Raw genomic sequence first — 21,612 nt, forward strand, 5'->3', positions numbered from 1 at the left:
GAAGCCTGGGCGTAGCTGAAGGTGTCTTAGGCTCAAATCCATCCCTAGTCACCATTTTGGGAAGTCAAATGTATGGTTTACAGACAGGAGTGTACTTTCTTTTGATAACAGGAAGAAAAAGGCGTTAGAAGGAGTGTTTCAGAGTACAATTGTCAAGGGGGTTTTAGCCCCCAGCATTAGTTGCAGATCGACTTGCAAAATGGTGAAAAATACAAATCAATGTGCTGGAATGCAAAAAAAGATACGCTCATGATTCTAAAACAGTGACTGGAGATTCATTTTAGAAAATAACTTTCGGTCTTTCCAAACAAAAACACTTTGAAGAACTGTAAAATGAACATTGCCGAAAAGAGTCATGGGGCTCCCTTGTCCTGGGCCTCACTTGTCCAGCTGCTGAGCACTTTTTGAAGGGGGTGGGGATGCCACAGAGACTGCTTCAGCCCTTTTTGGGGGTGCTTTTGGAAAAAGAAAGGAAGAGTCTCTGTAGGCATCATGAGGCCCATCATGACAGCCAAAAATCTTGTGCAAAGAACAAATATGTGGTGAAAACAAATCAAAAACCCAGAAAACAGATAAAAAACCAAAACCCAACAATTAACACACAAACAAAACATACAAGACGACAAACAAACTTCTCAACTACCAGGGAAATAACACTGATTCTGGTCTTTGCAAAAACATGTAAAACACAACTTTTCAGAGTGAGAGTTTCCAGTTTGTTCAATTTGTGTGTGTGTCTGTATGTGTTTTAAGTTTCCTCTTTTTTGTTTGTTAGAAGCATCAGCGACTCTCACTAGCATGCGGATTCTTACTTGTAGTTGGATAGATTGCCTTGTTCTGTCATGTGAAGCCGTATTTTAAACAACAATGGGGACACACTGAAAAACTACTACTACTGACAAAACACAAGTTGATTGTCTGTCTCCAACAATGCTTTTGATCATTAAATATCTGGTTCAGATTCTTAGACTGAAAGGTAGACTTTGAATGGGAAAAGTGTGGGATGAATTCACTATGATCGGATGCAGGGGGGCCCAGTTGAACTTTCCAGAGACGACTGGGAAGCTCGGCGGGTCAGGGGAGTAAGTGTGGGATCCACCAGGGACGACGGTGGGAATAACTTGTACCATCCGATTACCATGCTGGACAAGTCGAGCTCTTCCAACAAGATCTGAGCCACGCCCATGAAGCATTTATGGTCCATTCTGCCATAGTCCCCCCAGACAATCACCTGCAGAGACGGAAAAATGAAGTGTAACTTGCACTTCTTTCTTTTACATTCAGAGTTCATCAACATATTCTGTAAAAAGTGGAACAGTGGAAGTCAGTGAAGGTTGGGAAAAGAATATCACCCTGAAAAATGGGCGTGAGTAAAAAGAATTAGCCAATATTTAAGGTGCTCAGAGCCACTTTTTAAAAAAAAAGATTTATTTATTTTTACTGGAAAGGCAGATATACAGAGAGGAGGAGAGACAGAGACACAGAGAAAGATCTTCTGGCCGCAGATTCACTCCCTAAGCGGCCACAATGGCCAGAGCTAAGCCAATCCAAAGTCAGGAGCCAGGAGTCTCCTCCCAGTCTCCCATGCGGGTACTGGGTCCCAAGGCTCTGGGCCGTCCTCAGTTGCTTTCCCAGGCCACAAGCAGGGAGCTGGATGGCAAGTGGAGCATCTGGACATGAACCGGAGCCCTCATGGAATCCTGGCACAGGCGAGGGGAGGACCTTAGCTGCCAGGCTACTGTGCTGAGCCTCAGAGCCACTTCTTAGTAACTTTCAGGTATGGCAGAATTTTCTTAAGTCAATGAGGGGCATTATTTACATAAGCTATGTTAAGGAAATAAATACATGTGGGAGATTGCCCCTGGATCTCTGCTTGCTGCCTGGTGGGTGCGACCCATGGCCCACCTGTCCATGACCTGAGACACAGCTCCCACCCCTGCGTGCAGAACGTGCCTATGCTATGACTGGAGGGTTTAAATGGATAGATATGCCCTCTAGCCAATTACAACGTCACTGTTGGGTGGGGAGACTGCCAGGACCGCCCTTCTGCACTCCCCTCTTCTTAGGGCATATAAGTTGTACTCTGTTTACAATAATCAGGTATGCTCCATTAGACAGTCCCTACTGGTTTTGCAGCCGAAGAATACTGTTGCCTCACTCACTTGGTGGTCTTTAGGTCTGCTGGCAGGAAATCTATCCAAGAAATATGTAAGTTATTCATATATAAATGCAGCACTTTTCTTGTATAGCTAGTATCTAGTAATGAATGCAAAGGGTGATGCAAAACACAAAACACAGTATTTATGCACCACAGCTTGGGCAAAAGAGGCAATGTAGCTTAGTGTACAAAGGAGTTTGTGGATGAGAAATGTATAAGGAATGAGTGCGTCCAATTTCCTCTTCTATCAATGAGCAGGGACAAAATTAATTGTAAGCCACTATCTTCTGAAGACCTGACTGCTGTTTTTGGTTTGATTAGACCATTAGGGTACCAGTGAATTCAGTAATTCCAACAAATATCACAATGTGGGTCAACTCCTGTTGGAGTCAAACACATCTTCAATTATAGTGCTCCCATATTAATTTCCTAATCTTTCAGTCATCACTAAAGCTTCTTTATTGGATCAACTCACCTACTACACAGAACAAAGAATGGTGAATGTTTTTGCCTGTGTAACTTTGACAAATCTCTGTAACCCTCAAACACAAATTAAAATGAGGATAAATGATATTTATGGCATATAATGGCTAGAAAGCTTTAAAAGAGGTAATACATGCAGGTACCTAGCAATACATCTGGCATTCAATCAGCATTACTTCCTGGTTTCTGTGCTCATCTTTCTCTTTGTATCCCACATCTGGTATATCCCACATCTGGTATTTGATAATGCTCAATCAACTATTACTAGTGAAGAATGCTATCAAGCACCATCATTCCCATGATCAAGCTCCCTATGTATCCAGATATCTACATATCTACTGAGAAGAGAGGAAGGGTGAGAAATAGAACAACAGTAGAGAGGATGGTGAGAAGAAAGTAAAAACACTAAAAAGTGAAAATTGTGCTTTCCCTTAAAGCCACCAAATACATATTTAGAGAAAGGAGGGAGGAAGGGCTGGAGAGAGAGGTAGCGGGGGGGGGGGGGGGAGAAAGAGAGAGAGAGACAGAGAGAGAGAGAGAGAGAGACAGAGAGAGAGAGAGAAAGAGAGAGAGAGGGAGAGAGAGAGGAAATTTCCCCAAATGCCTGCAATGGCCAGGGCTGGGTCAGGCTGAAGCCAGGAGCAGTGAACCATAATCTAGCCCCCCACCCCCCAGATGAGTGGCTTGCATGAAACTACTCAACCCATCATTGCTGCCATTAGGCCTGCACTGTCAGGAAGGTGGAGCCAAGAAGGACTGGTAGGAATCAAGTCAGGCACTTTCAAATGGGAAGCAGGGACCCTGATCACTACACCAAATGACTACCACCCCTCAGATACTTTTAACACAACAGTGTTTGCCTTGTAAATGAACGTCCTTTTTCTCTTGTTAAGGCATTTGATACTACATTTGTTTTTTTACTGTATTTTGTTTTTTTCTGTTTGACCATTTGTCAATGGATAACCTACACATTACTATGTAAAATGCTAAATTATTGCTGACCTGCAGAACTTTACCCTGTGGACTCTCATCAAAAACCAGGGACTGCTGATACAGAGGATCAAGGGTTTTCCGTGCAATTCTGGTCTTCTTCTTGGCTATGCAGGCCCCATTTTCCAAAAGATATACTTTCACATATGGAGCTGGAAAAAATAGTATGAAGGAAGTTATTTCTCATAGTTGGTTTTTATTAGACAATGTCTTCCTTGCGAATCTGAGTGCTATTTTTTGAAATCTTCAACAGATTATTTAAATAATTTAGAGCTTTCATTGAGCCACAAAAAGCATGCTATAAAATATGGTGTCACCATTACTGTCATTTTCCTCATTTCAAGTAAACTCATACAAATATCTTAAAATTTGTTTTAACTAGGATTGTAGCTCTATACAATTCAGATTTATGTCTTAAAGCTCATTGTTTTTTTATTCACATAAATTCTTTTACTTATTTATAGAAAAAAATGTCACAGTGAACAATCATAATCAAACTTGGAAAGAATCCTGCTATTATCCTCTGAAAGAATAATTCTGTAGGACAGCTACCTAGATCTATTTTCAGTCTCAACAAAGAACAACAACAAAAAAGCTGCCTTTTTTGTATTCTATGGATCAAATGCAGCACTGTTCTCCTTACCAGGTGTGGATTTGGAACCAGGCTTTTGTGTGAGACTGCGCGCTCTGATAACTTCAACTTCCAACTGGCCCTTTTTATCCTCCATTCCAATTTGTATATCACCTGCAGGTGGAGAGGAAGAATAATTCAATTTCTTTGTAGTTACATCAGTTAAAAAATTAATAGAGGCTCAAAGCAGACTCAAGTCATCTCCCTGAAAAGCATTATGTTTATCTTGATTAAAATTTTAATACTAAGACACCCCAATCCAAGTTATTTTCCTAGATTCAAAATAAAATCTTGAAATATTTTCTTTCCGGCACTAACCCATCTTAAGAAATTTGCAGATCAGTTTACAAATCACTAACTATAACACCACCAAGTATTTAAATAGTTCTTGGATTCAAAGGCATTTTCTTACATTGTTCAGTGTATCGTATATTACACAGTGTATTTACTTATTATAGTTACTTACTAAAAATTGTAATTATCTGTTTTTCTATTATGTAAACTGCCATTAATATTTGGATGAATGACTAGAAAATGCAGTTAAAAGGTGGCTATTTTGGTGCAAAACTTTGAAATTCACCCATGTGAATGCACTTCAAAATTTCTCATACATATTATTTTAAAAATGTGTAAAATATAATTTAAAAAATTTTTATTTTATTTGAAAGGCAGATTGACAGAGAGGGAGGAACAGAGTGATCGTTATTCTGCTAATGCACGCCCCAAATGATTGCATAACCCTTCATGTCACAACCCCGACCGCAACATACAATTATCTTTGCAATCCAATTTTCACAAATGTTTTAAAGCGTCATTGCCAATTGTGACCGCACATTTACTGACCAAATGGACCACCGAAGTGGACATGTCACTACTTACTTAAGCAGTCCTGTTACTGGAAATAGAGATTATTTACATTACTGCATTATAATGAATATAACATTATTTAATACTAATAGTAATGAATGGTAACATGAATATTATCAACACTATAACACATAGGTTTCCAAGAATTCTTGTCCATAGGTCATCGATTATTTCTTGAGCACTGAGTCCCCATATGTATCATTTCCAGATATAATTGCAAGGATATTTAAAACTTCTTTGCATATTGCCAACCATCCTTCAGAGAGTTTTATCAGTTTGCACCATAATCAGAAAAAAAGTTTACTTATTTCCTATATGCACTAATAATAGTATTAATAAAATGTTCAATTTTTCTAATCAGATGGTTAAAATTTTACATTAGTTAACACTTCTTTTGTTATTGGGAAGGCTAATACAGCTCATGAACAGTTATAAAATTTAAATTACTACAATGAGTTGAGAAAAAGTTTCCATTTCCCTAAAAAAAAATTATTTATTTGAAAGGCAACAGAGATAGAGACAGACAGAGAGAGGGTCTCCATCTGCTGGCCCATTTCCCAAAGGGCAATCCAGGAGCCAGGTGTTTCCTCCTGGTATTCTGTGTTGGTGCAGGGGTCCAAGTACTTGGGCCATTCTCTGCTGGGAGCCTGATCAGAAGTGGAGCAGCAGGGACATAAACTGGTACCCCTATGGGACATGAGCGTTACAGGCAGTAGCTTTAACTGCTATGCCACAATGTCAGACTCTTTCCTTTTTACTTCTTCAAAAAAAAAAAAAGTGTTAAGATTTATTTTATTTTACTTTACATTCAGAGAATTTGAAGAGATGGAGAGACAAAAAGAGACAGAAATATTCATCCATTGGTTCACTCCCCAAATGGTTATAATGTCTGGAGCTGAGCTGAGCTGATCTGAAGCCAGGACCTTCTTCTGGGTCTCGTTTGTGTGCAGTGGCATAAGGCCTCGGACCTCCTTCCACGGCTTTCTCAGATCACAAGCAGGGAGCTGGACTGGAAGTGGATCAGCCAGGACATGGACCGGATGATGGAGGTTTAGCCTGCCATGCCATGGTACTAGCACTGCCATTCTTATTTCTTGAAAATATTTAGAATTTTCAACTCTTACATTAAGATTTACTAGACTTCATGTGTAAATCCATGTACACATATTTTGCCCCATTTTTCACTCACTCATAGAATTTTAAGTTTAAAATTAGTTTATTTATATAAGGTGAACAAATTTTATGCAGTTCACAATGCAGATCTAGGAGCACAGTGACATTTCATTTAATGGGTAGATTAACATTAACGGCTATAGCTCTAGTCAAGTTTTCTTATTTGCTTTATTTTTCTTATGTTATAATTTACTGTCCATCTCAAATAATTGTCCATTATTTGTCTATCTCAAATATATGTCTAAATTGTAAGCATTAAATATAAGTGGTATTACTTAGCATTCACTTTTTCTCCTAGTATTTTTATTTTGTAGGTTGTGACATCTTTTCTTCTATGCTTAAAAGTATCACCTTCACCCTATATTTGGTCCTATACTAGATTCGTTGTTCTGACATTGTATTCTGGTAATTCAAAGATGCATGACTGAGTTACAGTTATGATACAAGAAAGTAGTTCTGGCATTCCAGTGAACACTACAGTATCTACAGAGCATAATAATGCATTGCATATTATTAAAATAAAGCTAGGAGAAAGGGAATGTTTACGCCATAAAGGATAATGTTTGAGGAGATAGGCATGTTTGCCCAATTCTAACATAAAAATTGTATGTATGTATCAAAGTATCATTTGGTTAAAAACACAGTAGATTTGTATATCTGCCTTTCCAATAAAAATAAATAAATTTTTGAAAAAAACACAGATTTTAAAGCAATTACAAATCATTAAAACCAGCATGTTTTCCATTCAATTATTGTTTTTAGCTATCATCTGTATTCCCACTGATCTAGGGTCTTTTTGCTTGCTAAAATTCTTATTTGATGATGCATGAAGTCTTTTTACTCTAATGTCATTTTAGGATGCTTTATCGTGGAAACAAAAAAAGGGAGGAAGAAAAGAAATGCATAAGAAGGAAAACTTGAAAAGGGGGAGGGAACAAGAGTGGAAAGGAGAGAGGGAAGAAGGGAATATTATCTCCTTAGAGTTGTCTGTACAAACCCTACTGAACTGTTAAATACTAACTAAAGTTTTAAAAACAAAGTTGAAAAGCAAAATTTTTGAATAATTCCATTTTTATAATATTACCAATCATAAAAATGTATCAGCAACACTAGCCAAAATATTACCTCTCACTTCACTATTACAGCATTTGAAAAAGTCTTGAGAAAGTAGTGAGTCTTACCCATTGCAGGTGTGGCAAGGGTCTGCCGGCCAACAAGCTGGGCAGGGCCCAGTCCATCAAGAAAATCACTGAATTGACTGTCAGCCCCTAGTCGCACTCCAGGAAATATTAAGCTATCAGGAAAAAAACAAAAACCAAGGAAAGCAAAATTTAGATCTCTTGAGAATTCTTTTCCTTGCATGCTCTACTTAGATATACACCTGTTATCTGATTGTCTGGATTGCCATCAGCCAAGTATCTGCAGGTCAACAATGACTGGAGAAGAGGTCTAAACTTTCAGTTTAGCCTCTGATGTCGTTTGCTAGAGTCCTTGGTGATAGCTTTTGGTATGCCTAGAATCTGGATATTTAAAAAGCCAAGTCTAAATCATTATCTAAATGTACTTTTCATATGAAAATATGATTTTTTATAATAAACTAATTACTCATGAACAAGTGGCATTAATGCAACACATTTAAAGTGGCTAATAATTTCTTGAATAAATACTATTGTGTAAGTTCTTATTTATAAAACAAACAGATTCAATTTATTCATCTATGAATGAGTTCAATGTTTAAATTACCTGAGTCATTAACCCAAATGGAAATAGGATGATTATATCAAATTCTTACAAAAGTGTGACTGTATTTAAGCTGCACCAGAGTGGTGATCACTTTTTTTTTTTAAGATTTTCTTTTTTTGAAAGACTGACACACCTAACACAAATGGAAATCTTGTATTTGCGGGGCCATTTCCAAAATCCCCCAACAACCAGGGTTGGGCTAAGCCAAAGCCTGAAACCAGGAATTCCATCTTAGTCTCTCTTATAGGCAGTGGGAACACAAGTACTTGGGCCATTTCTGGAGGAAGCTAGATGGAAAGGCAGGACTCAAACTAAGAGTTCTGACATGGATGCAGGTGTTCCAGGTTCAACACACTCAGCCTTCCCTGGTTTATTGACGTGATTCTCTCTGGGTAATGAGGACAATTTTTCTAGTTGGAATTCAGAAACTGTTATTAGAACGGGCTTTTGAATGGGATTTTATGCCTCCACTATGCTGTATGCGTAGCCTTTCCTCACAATCAAGAGGATTAGGACACACATCCTTATCCTATCCAGAAACTGAAAATAAGCCTATGAGAAATTGAGTGGTTTATCCCAGGATAGAGGCAAATTTTATTTGATTTGTTGCTAATTATATTAGGAAACATATCCAGTCTTTGATTTCATATGCTTCATACCACTTCACCAAATATTAGTATTTTTTTCAGCAGGTTTTTCTCCTTAACTTTCATGTCTGCTGATTTCTGTTCTTAGCTATATCTTGCTGGAAACATGCATAACAATCACTCAATCAAACGGACAACGATCTACTCATCCCAGGAATGCAGAAGCACATCGTAAAAACTAACTTGATATGATTTTATTCACTTTCAAAACAGGACAATATTAGTAAAAGAGGAAAAGGTTCTGAGTACTATGTTAATAAATGAGTGAAATGACTAGTAATGAGTGAATAATTATGGAAAATTTGTACACTGTCCATCTTTACACAACCTACAACAGTGTAATGACTTATTAATGTAAGGGCTTATATGAAATGGGTAAAAAATTAGTCAAGAGAACAAAACAAAAGCTCCATTTTTTCAGAAGTAACTAAAATTCTATAATGAAAGAAAAAAATGATGAAAAGAGGTTGTAGCTTTTTCCCCCCAAGGCAAACATAGGTGATTTTTTCAAAACAGATAAATATAAGTTTCTTATGTGTATCAGAGTGTTAGACTTAAAAGCATTAGGCTTCTAGACAGTTTGGAGACATGTAGAAATGTGGAAACTCGGTTTCTTCTGAACTTTAAAGCAGAGTTTGGCGATAAGGCCAACCAGAATCTGAGTTTCTTATATGAAAGAATCCATTAAATGTGGCATTTGAACTCTACATTCAATAAGGGACTATTCTACACTCTACTAGATGATGAACGGTGGTTGAAACGTATTCACTCAGCATTTCTTCATCTTTTCAAAAGATCTAAGTCATCAGTTCCACCATCAGGATAGCCTGCACCACTGGTTGTAGGGTAACTCATGGGAGCTTTGTTTTTTCCTTGGCCATAGGCCATCCAGATATGCTGAATCACTTACTTTCCTTCAGAACTGTAACTGTTGATGCTGCCATCAGTAGACTCTCGACTCGGTTGCCGTACCATCTTCCTCATTTCAGCCGCCATGCCTGTTTCTGTGCTCCTCTGTATGGTACTTTTTAACTTCTTGTGGCCTGACTCTGACAGGAGAGATAAAAAAGAAATGCTAAGTTTGATGTAAACAGTTTTCTCCTGAATGCCAACTGATTCTACAGTTAATCTTTCACATAATTAAAATCTAATCAGAAAAACAGTGCTCCAAGATAACAATTTGCTTAATTACATAGTTTGCCCCCAAGGTTTACTTTGGCTAAAAGGTGTCACAGTGGAAGAAACATCATAGTCACAATTGCGGAGACTGCACAAGACTCAATGAATTCCACTATATTATTGCTGCTAACAATGGCAGTGAAATCTTGCCTTTGGCATTGAGTTGTCACGTGAAAAGATGTTAAATAATATAACAGGTTTCTCCTAACCTAGAATTTCCCAAATGTTCAGGGATAGAGCTCAAGAAAACGGCATGTCTTTTTAAGAGGTACTCTGAATTAAGTATGGAAAAATGTCACAGTTGACACCATCACACATCAGCAATATTCTCAAACAGAAGTAGTAGTCTTCTATTTGATGTTTTTTCCCTTAGTGAAAATTGTAGCATGCTATTTCATTTGAGAAGGGATATTTGTTATGTAGAACAAGTATGACCCTGACTTCATGTTACATAGCCATCTCCTGTTCTACTGACTCAGTGGTAGGATTTTTTGACAGAGAGAGTACTTCCATCTGCACTGTGAATTATGCTGATAATCACTTTCATTTCTGTCCCTGGGAAACAGTAAGTTGAAAGAAATTTGCTAGGGCCATTTTGAAGTGCACAGACCAGAATTCTATTCATAGTATGAAAATCAGTCTCAAAAACCTTATTTAGCTTTACGGAAAAATCCAATTTTAACAGGTTAGACAAGCTATTATTCATTCCCATGTACATATTCTATATATGTCTCCAATTTTCATGGGTTTTCATTTTTTGTGTATGAAACGAACTTGTATTTTTGATTCTATTTTTCCAACTTTCTGAAATACTCTGTAGACTTTCCAATTCTCATAAATCTCTAAAACATGTGCATAAGTATACTTTCAGATAAGCCATGTAAGAGATGATTTTTTTTCTCTTTCTGGTCACAATAATTCTCGCAAACTGAGCAAAGATAGAACAGTTTATATATGCAGACTTAATGCTGATGTATCCCATGCATTCAATGTATTCATTAACTTTTTCTATTTTCTATTTCTCTTAACCTTCTCATTGTAATTTTACAAAGGCAACAGAGGCATATTAGAAAATATTCAAACAGAGATAGCAAATGTTGCTATCTACAACCTCATCCCTCGAGGAAGATGATGACTAGTGATTTGGAAATTATGCCTTCTTTTTATTTGTACACACTTCTTCACTTGGTTTCTGTTATCCACACTTTCCATTGCTAGCTTCATATTGTTTGCTTCTCTCCAGGACCATATACTGGACCATTTAATGCTTATAGGTATAGGCAGTCCCCATGTGTTAGCCCTTAGAACTCTGAAAATTTTTCTAACTTACTTTCTAGTTTAAGCCCTCCAAAATGTGTCTCTCTACTCCTAACCATTCTCCACATTTGTCTGTAATTGTCTATAACTTTTTTGATCTAGTAGATATTTCAAAGTTAATACACCAATGGCAAAACTCTAACCCTACAACCGTTACCACTGACAACCAGAGTCTTGCTCCTTTAGTATAAGACACGTGCACTGAGTTGCCCAGGCCTACCACTGTGTAATCACCCTTGATTCCTCTATCACACCCATCCAAATCCACTCATCAATTTTCTTGGCTTTACGTTTAAAATACATCACAATTCTGATCACGCCACATCCTCTCCACTGCTGCAATCCCAATGAGAGCCATTTGCATCAATCAACAAGACCAATGTAACCACATTGTTCTTGCATCTTGTCCTTTCCGCCTCAGAATATTCTGTGTAATAGCCTTGCCAATTACCAGAGACACAAATCAGAAAATCACTTTCTTGAGATTTCATAAAAATGAATCTCAAGAAGTAAACAGAAAATCCAGATTGTTAGCGTGTCCATAAAATGCCAGTTAAGCTGCCCTGTGGATACCTAACATCCTACCTTCCCACATGATCACTGCTCTCCACTCACACTATCTTGCTGTTTCTGCATCATTTCATGGTCTTCCTGCTTCCGTATGCTTCACAGTCTTACTTCTCTCTGCCTCTTCTGTCTTGCCTTCTTGTTCTCTGCTCTGATATCAAATCCCGAAAAAGGCTTTTCGTGATCCTCACCCTTCCTGATTCCTAGTTATGACTTTTTTCATATCTCTATTGTTACTTTCATCAAATCTTTATGTGTTTTGTTTTCAATTAGGATGTAATTTCTACAAGGGTGAGGACATTGTGTGTTCTGCTCACCACTATCCCCAATATCGATAAGAGTGGTATAAACTTGATTGTGGGATCACATCACATATATTAGTTGGAATTTTCCCATTCAATATGTATGTAATACAAGCATATGTGCAGCCTTTCTTTTTTAATGACTTTCTCATTTCTTTAATAGAATGTCATAAAACTACATCTACATTCATTTTTTAAAATGATTGCATTGTTCTATGGAATGGCTATCTGTATTGCAGTTCACAACTAAACTACAAATTTACAGGTTTTTGGATTTTTCTAAATGTAACAGGAAAATCGTTATGTAATACATTTCTATAAGTTGGAATGCCAGTGAAAAGATAGGAAGCTATTTAATCTTGATGGCTATTTCAAACTGCCTTATAAAGATACAGCAATTCATACATACTTCATCAAAATTCAAATGGCTGCTGTTTTCCTACAGAAGCTCAAGTAATTCTTCCTTTTTGATATGTCTTGCTTTCCTGTAGAACACGTTTATTTATTGAAGCCAGCAACTTCGTGTGTAGCCATTTTGAATGCTGCTTAGTTTCTATAATGACACATTTTATACTATGCCTCCTTTATGGAAAAAATAGTTCATTTAAGAAGTTACTGTGACAGAGCAATATTTAATTCGTGCTCATATACTGGCCAGATCCCTTACGCAGGATGCGGGTAGATCACTGGGTATATTACCAAAGTACTTAACCAAGTGAAATTACAAGCGCTTACTCAATTTAGCCTGAGGCAATAAAGCCAGGGTGGAATGCCAATCTTTATGCAAATAATGAGGATCACAAATAGAGAAATTAGGACAGACTTCACAACATGAGATGATGCTGGAAGAAACTGTTAAGAGGATCATTAGTTTGGAAGCTCATAGTAAATTGTTTTTAAAATCAGTTTTTCATCCATCTAGAAAACATTCACTCAACATCTATTATATGTCATAAGCTTCTGGTTACTAAGGATATCCTGGCAAATGACAAACTTCCTGCTGTGACAGAGCTTACATTCTAGTGTGCTAATGCACCAGTGGGCAAATAACAATACGGTGCTGATGGCAGTGTTATCCAGAAAACACACACACAGGGTAAGGAAGATACAGAGTGACCAGGGTAGAGCAGAATTTTGTTTTGTTTTGAAGAAATCGGGGTCTCAGTATGCAGGAGTGTGCAGGATGCAAAGGGAAGCAGCATGCAACAAAAGTGGTCCTGGTGGCCATGACAGCAAAGCCCTGAGTCCGGCGGCAAGGAGGACCGTTGTCTTGCCAGTAGCATAAAGTGTCCAGGTTTCCTCTGTCGATTATTCACTGTCTCTGCTGGGTGTTCAGTGTCCCTGCTGGACGAATGAGGCTCTGCTGCACAGCTGGAAGTCCAGATGACAGGCAAGCGTAAACTGTAGTATCCGATTTCTCTTTCCTAACATTTCACATGGCTGTTAGTTTTTATATAAAATGAAAAAGTTTTATTAATTTGTATTTTCAAATGAGATGCCATTTTCCTAAAGAAGAACTTGTGTCCAAAGTGAAAGTTTTGCCTAACAACTTCTAAAATGGTAATTCTATTCATTCTGGTAATCACATAATCTGAGAGGATCATTGACATGTTTTTATATTTACTTAAGTTTTGGAAGTTGATTCATATATGTATTTGCATATATATATATAATTTTCCATTGAGTTTTTAAAAATTTTCATTGCACAATTATGTAGGGACTAGGATCCTCCCCCAAAATTTGCCTCCCCTCCACTGATTTTCGTCATATTACAACAGTATAGTCCTTCACAACAAGTTACAGTTCCATCAGTCCGACACTGCTGTTACAGACAGTGTCAGACAGTCCAGCATCCCATTGTCTAGACATGCCCAAGAGTTTCATTGGGAATCCATCTTCGATTTGGAAATAGGGATGCAGTCTTCTTTTCGGTTGTTCTAATGGAACATGGCACACAGACTGATACCGAGCTATTGTCTTATTCAAACTTATAAATACTTAATGAGAAAAGTATTGATGGCTGAAGCTGAATAAACTGTTCCAGCTTTGATTCCATCTTACCTAATTCTAAGGGCTCTAGTGTTAATTGGGGATGTGAGGTTGGGCAGTACATTATCTCACAGATGTAGGTTCCCTGAATATGGAGAAATATAATCCATGGGACAAATTGAATCAGCACTCGGCTCTGGAACCAGTCTTTTTCAGATGCTGCAATATAAAGGAATGAGTGTAACAGAGAGAGATCTTTTCCATAGTGGAGAATAACTTCCAGAAGTACATGTCCAACATTGCAGTTGGTAGCAAAACCTTCAACTAGAAACCTGAATTCATAAATCTCAATCTGCAATTACTAAGTTCATCACAGTTTAAAAAAACGCAGAATCTGATATTATATATTTGCAAATAGAACAATGGCTTAGCTACTCATATCTTTTCCATGTATATATCTGCAAATAAGCTTACATATTTATTGGGAAGACTATTATAATCACATCTATTTTAAATAAGTACAAATATATACATATATATTTATATATTATTACCCACATTTGTCCCTCTAAATCTCACAAATACAACATAAGACTTATATATGAGTTGCAAATTAAATATAATTAAACATAATTAAATCAACATACTTAAATATACATTTAATATATAATATATATATTATGTATATATAATATATACATTTAATATATAAATACTATAAAATGTTTTAAATACCCTCATTATTAAAAATTATTTGTATCCACTGAAGAATCATTAGTTTAAAAAGACAGCTTGTACATAAAATCTTTGATTTTAAAACACTTCAAAAATTCTACAAGGAACAATAGAACATGAAAAAACAGTGCGTAATTTTCTATAGTCAGAATGATTTGAAAAAAATCAGCAAAATTCACAATTTTGGCAGACAAGATTTAAGCACTATGGCAGAACAAACTAACTTTCAGAAAATATTCCAAAAGTGTCATATTTATACTTAAGCTCTTTTTCACTTTGCAGTTAGCAATATGCTATATGCAGAAACATTTCCCTGAATTATGAATTCATTCTGTAAACACTCATTAGACACTAGGAATATAACATGATAAACATCCTCCTAGGTATTACAGATATAGCAATAAGACCAGATAGGGTATAGGAACAGGTCAGGGCTACAGACCAATTAACAAGAAACATGGGCAAGCAGATCCAACTGAAAGCCATGGCACTGAATGTAACCAGCAAGGTTAAGAGCTACGGAGACACATAGAGTAAAGAAAATGGGTATTCTCCTATTAGGGGTCTAGAAGGTTACCCAGGCTTTTAGGGAGGCAGAAAAAGATGCTTTTTTTTCTTTTTAAGGGGAAGGGAGGTAATGTCAATCTAAGGATGTAGAAGTCGGAAGAAATATTTCAAGAAGCAAAATATTGTGTTCATTACTACCTGAAGCTGTAGCAAGAAAAGACAAAGGGAGGAAAATGCTTGGCTCAGTGGAAATCACTGATTCTCAGAGACCAGTTGAAGGGAAGTAGCAAAGGCCAGTAAAAAAACAGAAGAGGGGAGAAACTCTTTAGAAAGGGTTTGGTGTAACTTAGATGTATTTGCAGAAAATCACACGTTAGAAGAAGCTATCTATTTAAGATATGGGATAATATGAATATTTCTATGTAGAAAGAAATGATTAGACAAACAGAGAAGAAAACAACATAATCAGATCTCATGTTATCTGTTGGACAGGTGGATAAAATAGACATCAGGTAAATCATCCTAGAATCAGTTCTCTTTAACACCAGCATAACTAACCAACGACTGATTACACAAGTTGAATCCAGAGAAAAATATGGCAACGTCCTATTAACTTACAAAGTATAAAGTAAGTGTAACCTTTTGCTTATCCTGAAAGTAACCGTTGGGATCAGTGATATAACTTATTTTTTATATGTATGGTGACAAAATTCGATTGATTTTTTTAGATGAAATTAGTTGTTGTTAACATGATATGCCTTACTCATTTTACCTTTGATTTACTTATTCAGCAAACTTTTTCCTGGGAGCTTTGTGTGCCAAGAGTAGTTACCTACATGTGAAAAAGGAGAGAAGCCTTGACCTTACTGTTCTCATGGCCTGGAAGGAGTGAGTCAGGGCAAGCAAGGTCTCACTGTAATGCAACGTAAGTACACTATAGTGGGTTCATTCTCTGTGGTTATCTTACATCGGTTAAATAAAATGGAGAGAGGAAGAGGTTAAGAGGACATGTAAAACAATGTGTATGAATCTACATTTTGCAATGCTTATATTTGATGAGCAGGTAAGTTGGAGAAATCATTAGGTGAGAAATTGAAATTTTTCCCCTTCTTTTTTGCTTTACTTTCAGAAGATAAATCTGGCATTTATGAATTCTAAATTAGGCTGCCTAAAAGCAAATCAATGTCTTTATCTGACATTCAAATAAAATAGCAACATGTAATCAAACTGTGAAGTTGGATAGTATTAAATTTAATAAGAGACTACAGTCTTGTATCTAAGAGATTTTCAAATGAAATATTTATTCAATATAGATGATGGGGTAGTGGGTGGAAAGGGCTCATATTTCATTTCAGATCACGATAACAGCATACCAATCAATCTTAAAACGAAAAAAAAAACTGACTCTTTGGGATAAATACATTTCCTTGAATGTATTTTAGAATGTAGTACAATAATAAGACAGGAAACAAGCCAAAGAAAGCCACAGAAACAAGCCAAAGAAAAATCATAAAGGACATTTTATAAATGTCTTCAGGGTGCACAATATACATCATTTGGGTTGTTGTGTTATCATTATCAACACTGTTACAACATCTTCTTGTTTCTAATGCCAGTATTCCCCACAAAAAATCATATATACCCTGTATCAGATACAGAATGATATAGTAATATTCTCACAGATCTCCATTGCAAGGCCATAAAAAATATCCAGGTAGCTATCCTTTGTCATCTTTTGTCACTGGATGTCAGATGCATCCAATACTGTGATGACCAGGCAACAAGCTTTTATTAGAAGTTCTGTGCTAAGAATGTCACACTTTCCTTTACTGTTGAAGCAAATAAACAAAAAATGTCACTTTTTTGTTGTGCCAACATTTTTGAGTATACTCATCCAGAGTCAGATCAGTACATCTTTAAAAATGTCATAGATTGAGGATGATTTTAATAAAATTGCAAGAAGGATTCTTCAACTCTTAGATTTACCTCCTTTTCTTTCACTCACTCCCTAGGTTAGTGCTACCAGTCATAAGGTCTGGTATTTTCCCTTTGTCCTCCCTTTTTCTGAAGAGCTTTCTAGCGAAAGAAAGACAGTGGTCAAGAGGCTACAGATGGTGCCATTCAGAACATTTCTGTGAGACAGAAGGAATAAACCCCCCTGATGGTACTTTCCTTCCACAGAGTACTTCACATCATTTGCAGTGACGCACTTACCCTCTTTCATTCACTTCCACAACACAAAAGGGATAGAAGGTTTTACTTTGTTGCCATGTACTTCAAGTTCTCTAAGGATGATAGCTTGAGACAAGAGTTTCATCTTGCTGAACACTGATTTCTTTTCTCCCCAGTACTTCTGTAAGTAATTAGTGTCTTATAGGAAACCTGGAACTATTATGAGCAACTAAAATAAAATGTCTTACCTGTTGCATCTGCTCACAGCACGCACTCACATTGATCTTTTCCTGCAAAACACTTTCCAATACGATATGGATTTTTCTTTTTGCCAAGGTATGAAAATGTACACAAAAGCAAGAAGGCCATTCATATGTTTTAGGTAATCTGCATATGAAACTGTATAAGCCTGCTAAAATATTTAAGTAAAAAGGTTTATTGATTAAAAATATATATTTTAATTTATCTGAAAGGTAGAAAAAGGAGAGCAAGAGCTCTCACCTTGGTTCACTTTCTAGAGGCTCACAACAGCCAGGGCTGAGCCAGATCAAAGCCAGGAGCCCAGAACTCAGCACACTGAGTCTCGCACATGGTGGCAGGGACCCAAGCACTTAAATACCTGCTGTCTCTCAGGGTGTGCATTCTCGGGAAGCTGAATCAGATGAGGAGTAAGGACTTGAATGCAGGCATTCTGATTTGGGGTGCAGGTGTCCCAGACAGTATCTGACCCACCATGCCAGTGGAGAGGTGTCTAGTCACCAAAACACACCTATGTATGTCTGCATATCATCTTGTGTCAAGTGAAATAACAGAAAGGAAAATATACCCAACCCAGGTTTCTCATTGCTGTAAATTGGCTTCTCAAGGCTTCCCATGTCTTTCTCTTGTGAGGGGCTAATTGTGTGCTCTTAAGGCACATACATTCAAGCTCTAAGCACTAGTCCTTAGAACTAACTGTATTTGGATAGTCTTTCAAGGTATAGTTTAAAACGAGCCTCACTCAATCAGAATGCTGTCTTTTTAAAAGGAGGAGATTAGGTCACACAGAAGCAAAAAGGAGCAAATATGTAGAGATGCCCTTGCAGAGTGGCAGCCACGCTGCCACAGTGTGCAAGCCAAGAAGAGAGATCGTAAATCTAAGCAAGCAGGCCTGGTGTAGCAGCCTAGCAGCTAAAGTCCTCGCCTTGCACACACCGCACATGCCAGGATCCCATATGGGTGCCGGTTCTAATCCTTGCAGCCTTGCTTCCCATCCAACTCCCTGCCTGTGGCCTGAGAAAACAGTACAGGATGGCCCAAAGCCTTGGGACCCTGCACTCACATGTGACCCTGCACCCTTGTGGGAGACCTGGAAAAGGCTCCTGGCTCCTGGTTTCGGATTGGCTCAGCGTCAGCGTTGCGGCTGCTTGGGAGTGAAGCAATGGCCAGAAGATATTCTTCTCTGTCTCTCCTCCTCTCAGTATATCTGACTTTCCAAAGAAATGAAATAAATCTTTAAAAAAAGGAAAGCAAACATTCAGGCATTTAATCTGACTTTGCCCTCCAGAAGGTGAGACATCCAATTACTGCCCAGCAAGCAGCCCACTTGTTGTTATTTGTCATGGAGTCTATACAAGGAAAACACATTAGGGGAGTGTTATTATTTTCTGAGTACCCTTAAGTTCTCATCTTATTTAATAAAAGCAATGACTTAAAGCTTGTGGGAATAAAGAATACCTAAAGGGTCTCGGGTGAGATTAAGCGACAAGTGCAGGGATGTACTTATTTTTCCAGTTTAATTGATCTAAAAGCGGTGTCAAGTATTACATGGCAACACCTAAGTCATTTTTGACAACTCTTGATGTTCAGAAAATGAAGTGACAGATTTGCCCAGGAGTTGTAAATATATTAAGTTTAATAAAATTAAAATGTGTATGTGTTGCATTTTTTTCTAACCATTCTTAGTTTCTGGACTTTCTGAAGCACCCTAGTGTGTAACACATTCAGTTCAAATCTGTTTAGCTTCCTTTGGCCTGTGTTAACACCTCTGGACTGGTGTTGTGACACAGCTGGTAAAGCTACTACCTGTGATGCCAGAAGCATCACATACAGGTTCCATTTCGTGTCATGGCTGCTCCAGTTTGGATGCAGTTCCTTGTTTAGGACCCAGGGAAAGTAGCAGAGGCTAACCCAAGTGTCTGAGCGCCTGCCATCTACAGGGAGAGCCGAACCAAGCCCTTAGCTCTCTGGCTCCCTAGCTCCTGGCATTGGCAGCCATCTGAGGGAGTCAACCAGCAGATCTTTTTTTATATATTTCTCTCTTTTGAATACATTAATATTAAAGCGTAAGTTAATATCTCAGATAAATCTGGATTTCAGTTACTAACTATGTACATAGAATATCTTCTTCCTATCTACCACTGGGACTATAAAGCTAAAACAATACATATGGTTGAAACCTGGAAAGCAGCACAGTCTAATACTGTTAGGTGGTCACCATGTGGAATACGGGCCACCTTATATTCCAAGAGATGGCCAGACAGAAAGCTGTTAAGTGGGTAATTCTGGAATCCATATCTAAAGAATCAGCTTCATGACTTCCTTGCTTGCAGGCCGCTTACCAGTTTCTCTGCAACTCACTTCCCTCATATCAGCAGTGGGAAGAAAACAGGACCTACATCCCTAGGTTATTTTGAGTATTAAGTAAATACATATAAGGTGTTCAGGGGACTACCCAGAATCTATTTAATGTTATCTTTTGTTGCACATAGGGATATTTTCTATATATTAGGTCTTCAAGTAGAATGATGCCATCTACTCTTTCTCTACCCATAAAAAAAAATCTTGTTTCAGTGCCTTACATTTTAATTGAAAAATGCTTTTAGGTATGCAATACAATGAAATTGTAACATGTTACAGAGTACTTCTTCTTCTAATACCCATTTTACCCTTTTCGCTTTGCAGCAACAATTCTCCCATTCTCCCAATAGCCTACCTAGGCGCTAACCCAAGTTTTCTCCTCTTCTATAATCAATCTAATACACTGTGGTGTGACTGTGGGAGTACCTATTTGGGTTTCTGCATGGCAGAACTTGTTGAAGTCGGCAAAGTCTGGGCCCCTGGCATGGCAGAGTCACAATGACAGACCCTAACCAGACTACCCATCTAGACTATTATGTGAGTCTTGAGTAAGCTCCTCTAACTGTGGATGCCCCTTCCTAGGGGCTTAATGCATTGACACACAGGGCAAGCACAATGGCTCAACTGGCTAATCTTCTGCCTGAAACATCTGCATCGCATTTGGGCTCTGGTTCATTTCTCAGCTGCTCTACTTCTCATCCAGCTCCTTGCTTGTGGCCTGGGAAAGTAGTGGAGGTGGCTCATGTCCTTGACAACCTGTACCCACAAGACCTGGAATAAGCTCCTAGATTCTGGCCCTAAATTGGCTTAGTTCTGGCTGTTGTAGTCATTTGGGGAGTGAGGCCTATGAAATAAGCAATGATGAGGTCTATGATATCTAGATTCTGACAGAAGTTTCTGTGTGGAAATCAGCAGGGGGGGATATAATAGTTGCATAGAGGCAGGTTTGGTATAGCAGAACACGCACTTCACAGAATAACACTAGCATGTTCTAGCATACATTGAAATGATTGCTTTATAATTTTTACTTAATTTGCTGAATGTTTTTCTGCATATTTTAATAGAGCATAAAAGCAACATTTGCGAAGATTTGGAACAAGCAGCGATTCCAAAGAACACTGTGGTTCTGGTGCTGGTCTTCCACAATTAGAAAACTGAAACTCCTATCATTGGTTATTTCTAACTCTAGAATTTTTGGGAGAAAAAAAGATATAAACTCAAAGACACACTAACAGCCATCTCTTGTATTTATAAAGGCAAGAGGTGGGAAGTAACAGAGCGAGAGAGGCATTTTTGCCACTAGGAATTTGTTTGGTATTTCAATTTCCATTTTATTAATAGGGATGTTTGGAATTTTAATGCCAGACAGGATACTTGCAATTCAGTTGGCAGAGGTTGCAAACATGTTCACTAGCAAACTTTCAGGGAGCAAGCCAGAAAATACTGCAGAGATTACACATAGGCCTTTTCTTAGCTACGAAACAATCGAAACTGACTGTTCACATTCTTTAGAACCACATACCATGGCCAATG

General features: G+C 37.7%; 1 protein-coding gene across 1 annotated transcript in view; it reads right to left on the reverse strand.

Moving 5' to 3' along the window:
• Positions 1-306: 306 nt before the first annotated feature.
• RIMS1 (regulating synaptic membrane exocytosis 1) overlaps positions 307-21,612 on the reverse strand; it is a 452,176-nt gene continuing 430,870 nt past the window's right edge. Inside the window, 5 exon segments of the mRNA XM_058661479.1 lie at positions 307-1,231; positions 3,644-3,783; positions 4,275-4,376; positions 7,484-7,596; positions 9,603-9,741. Coding sequence (XP_058517462.1) covers positions 1,013-1,231; positions 3,644-3,783; positions 4,275-4,376; positions 7,484-7,596; positions 9,603-9,741 — 713 coding nt within the window. The 3' untranslated portion in view covers positions 307-1,012.

Source organism: Ochotona princeps, chromosome 1 (assembly GCF_030435755.1).
Source record: "Ochotona princeps isolate mOchPri1 chromosome 1, mOchPri1.hap1, whole genome shotgun sequence".
Lineage (NCBI taxonomy): Eukaryota > Metazoa > Chordata > Mammalia > Lagomorpha > Ochotonidae > Ochotona > Ochotona princeps.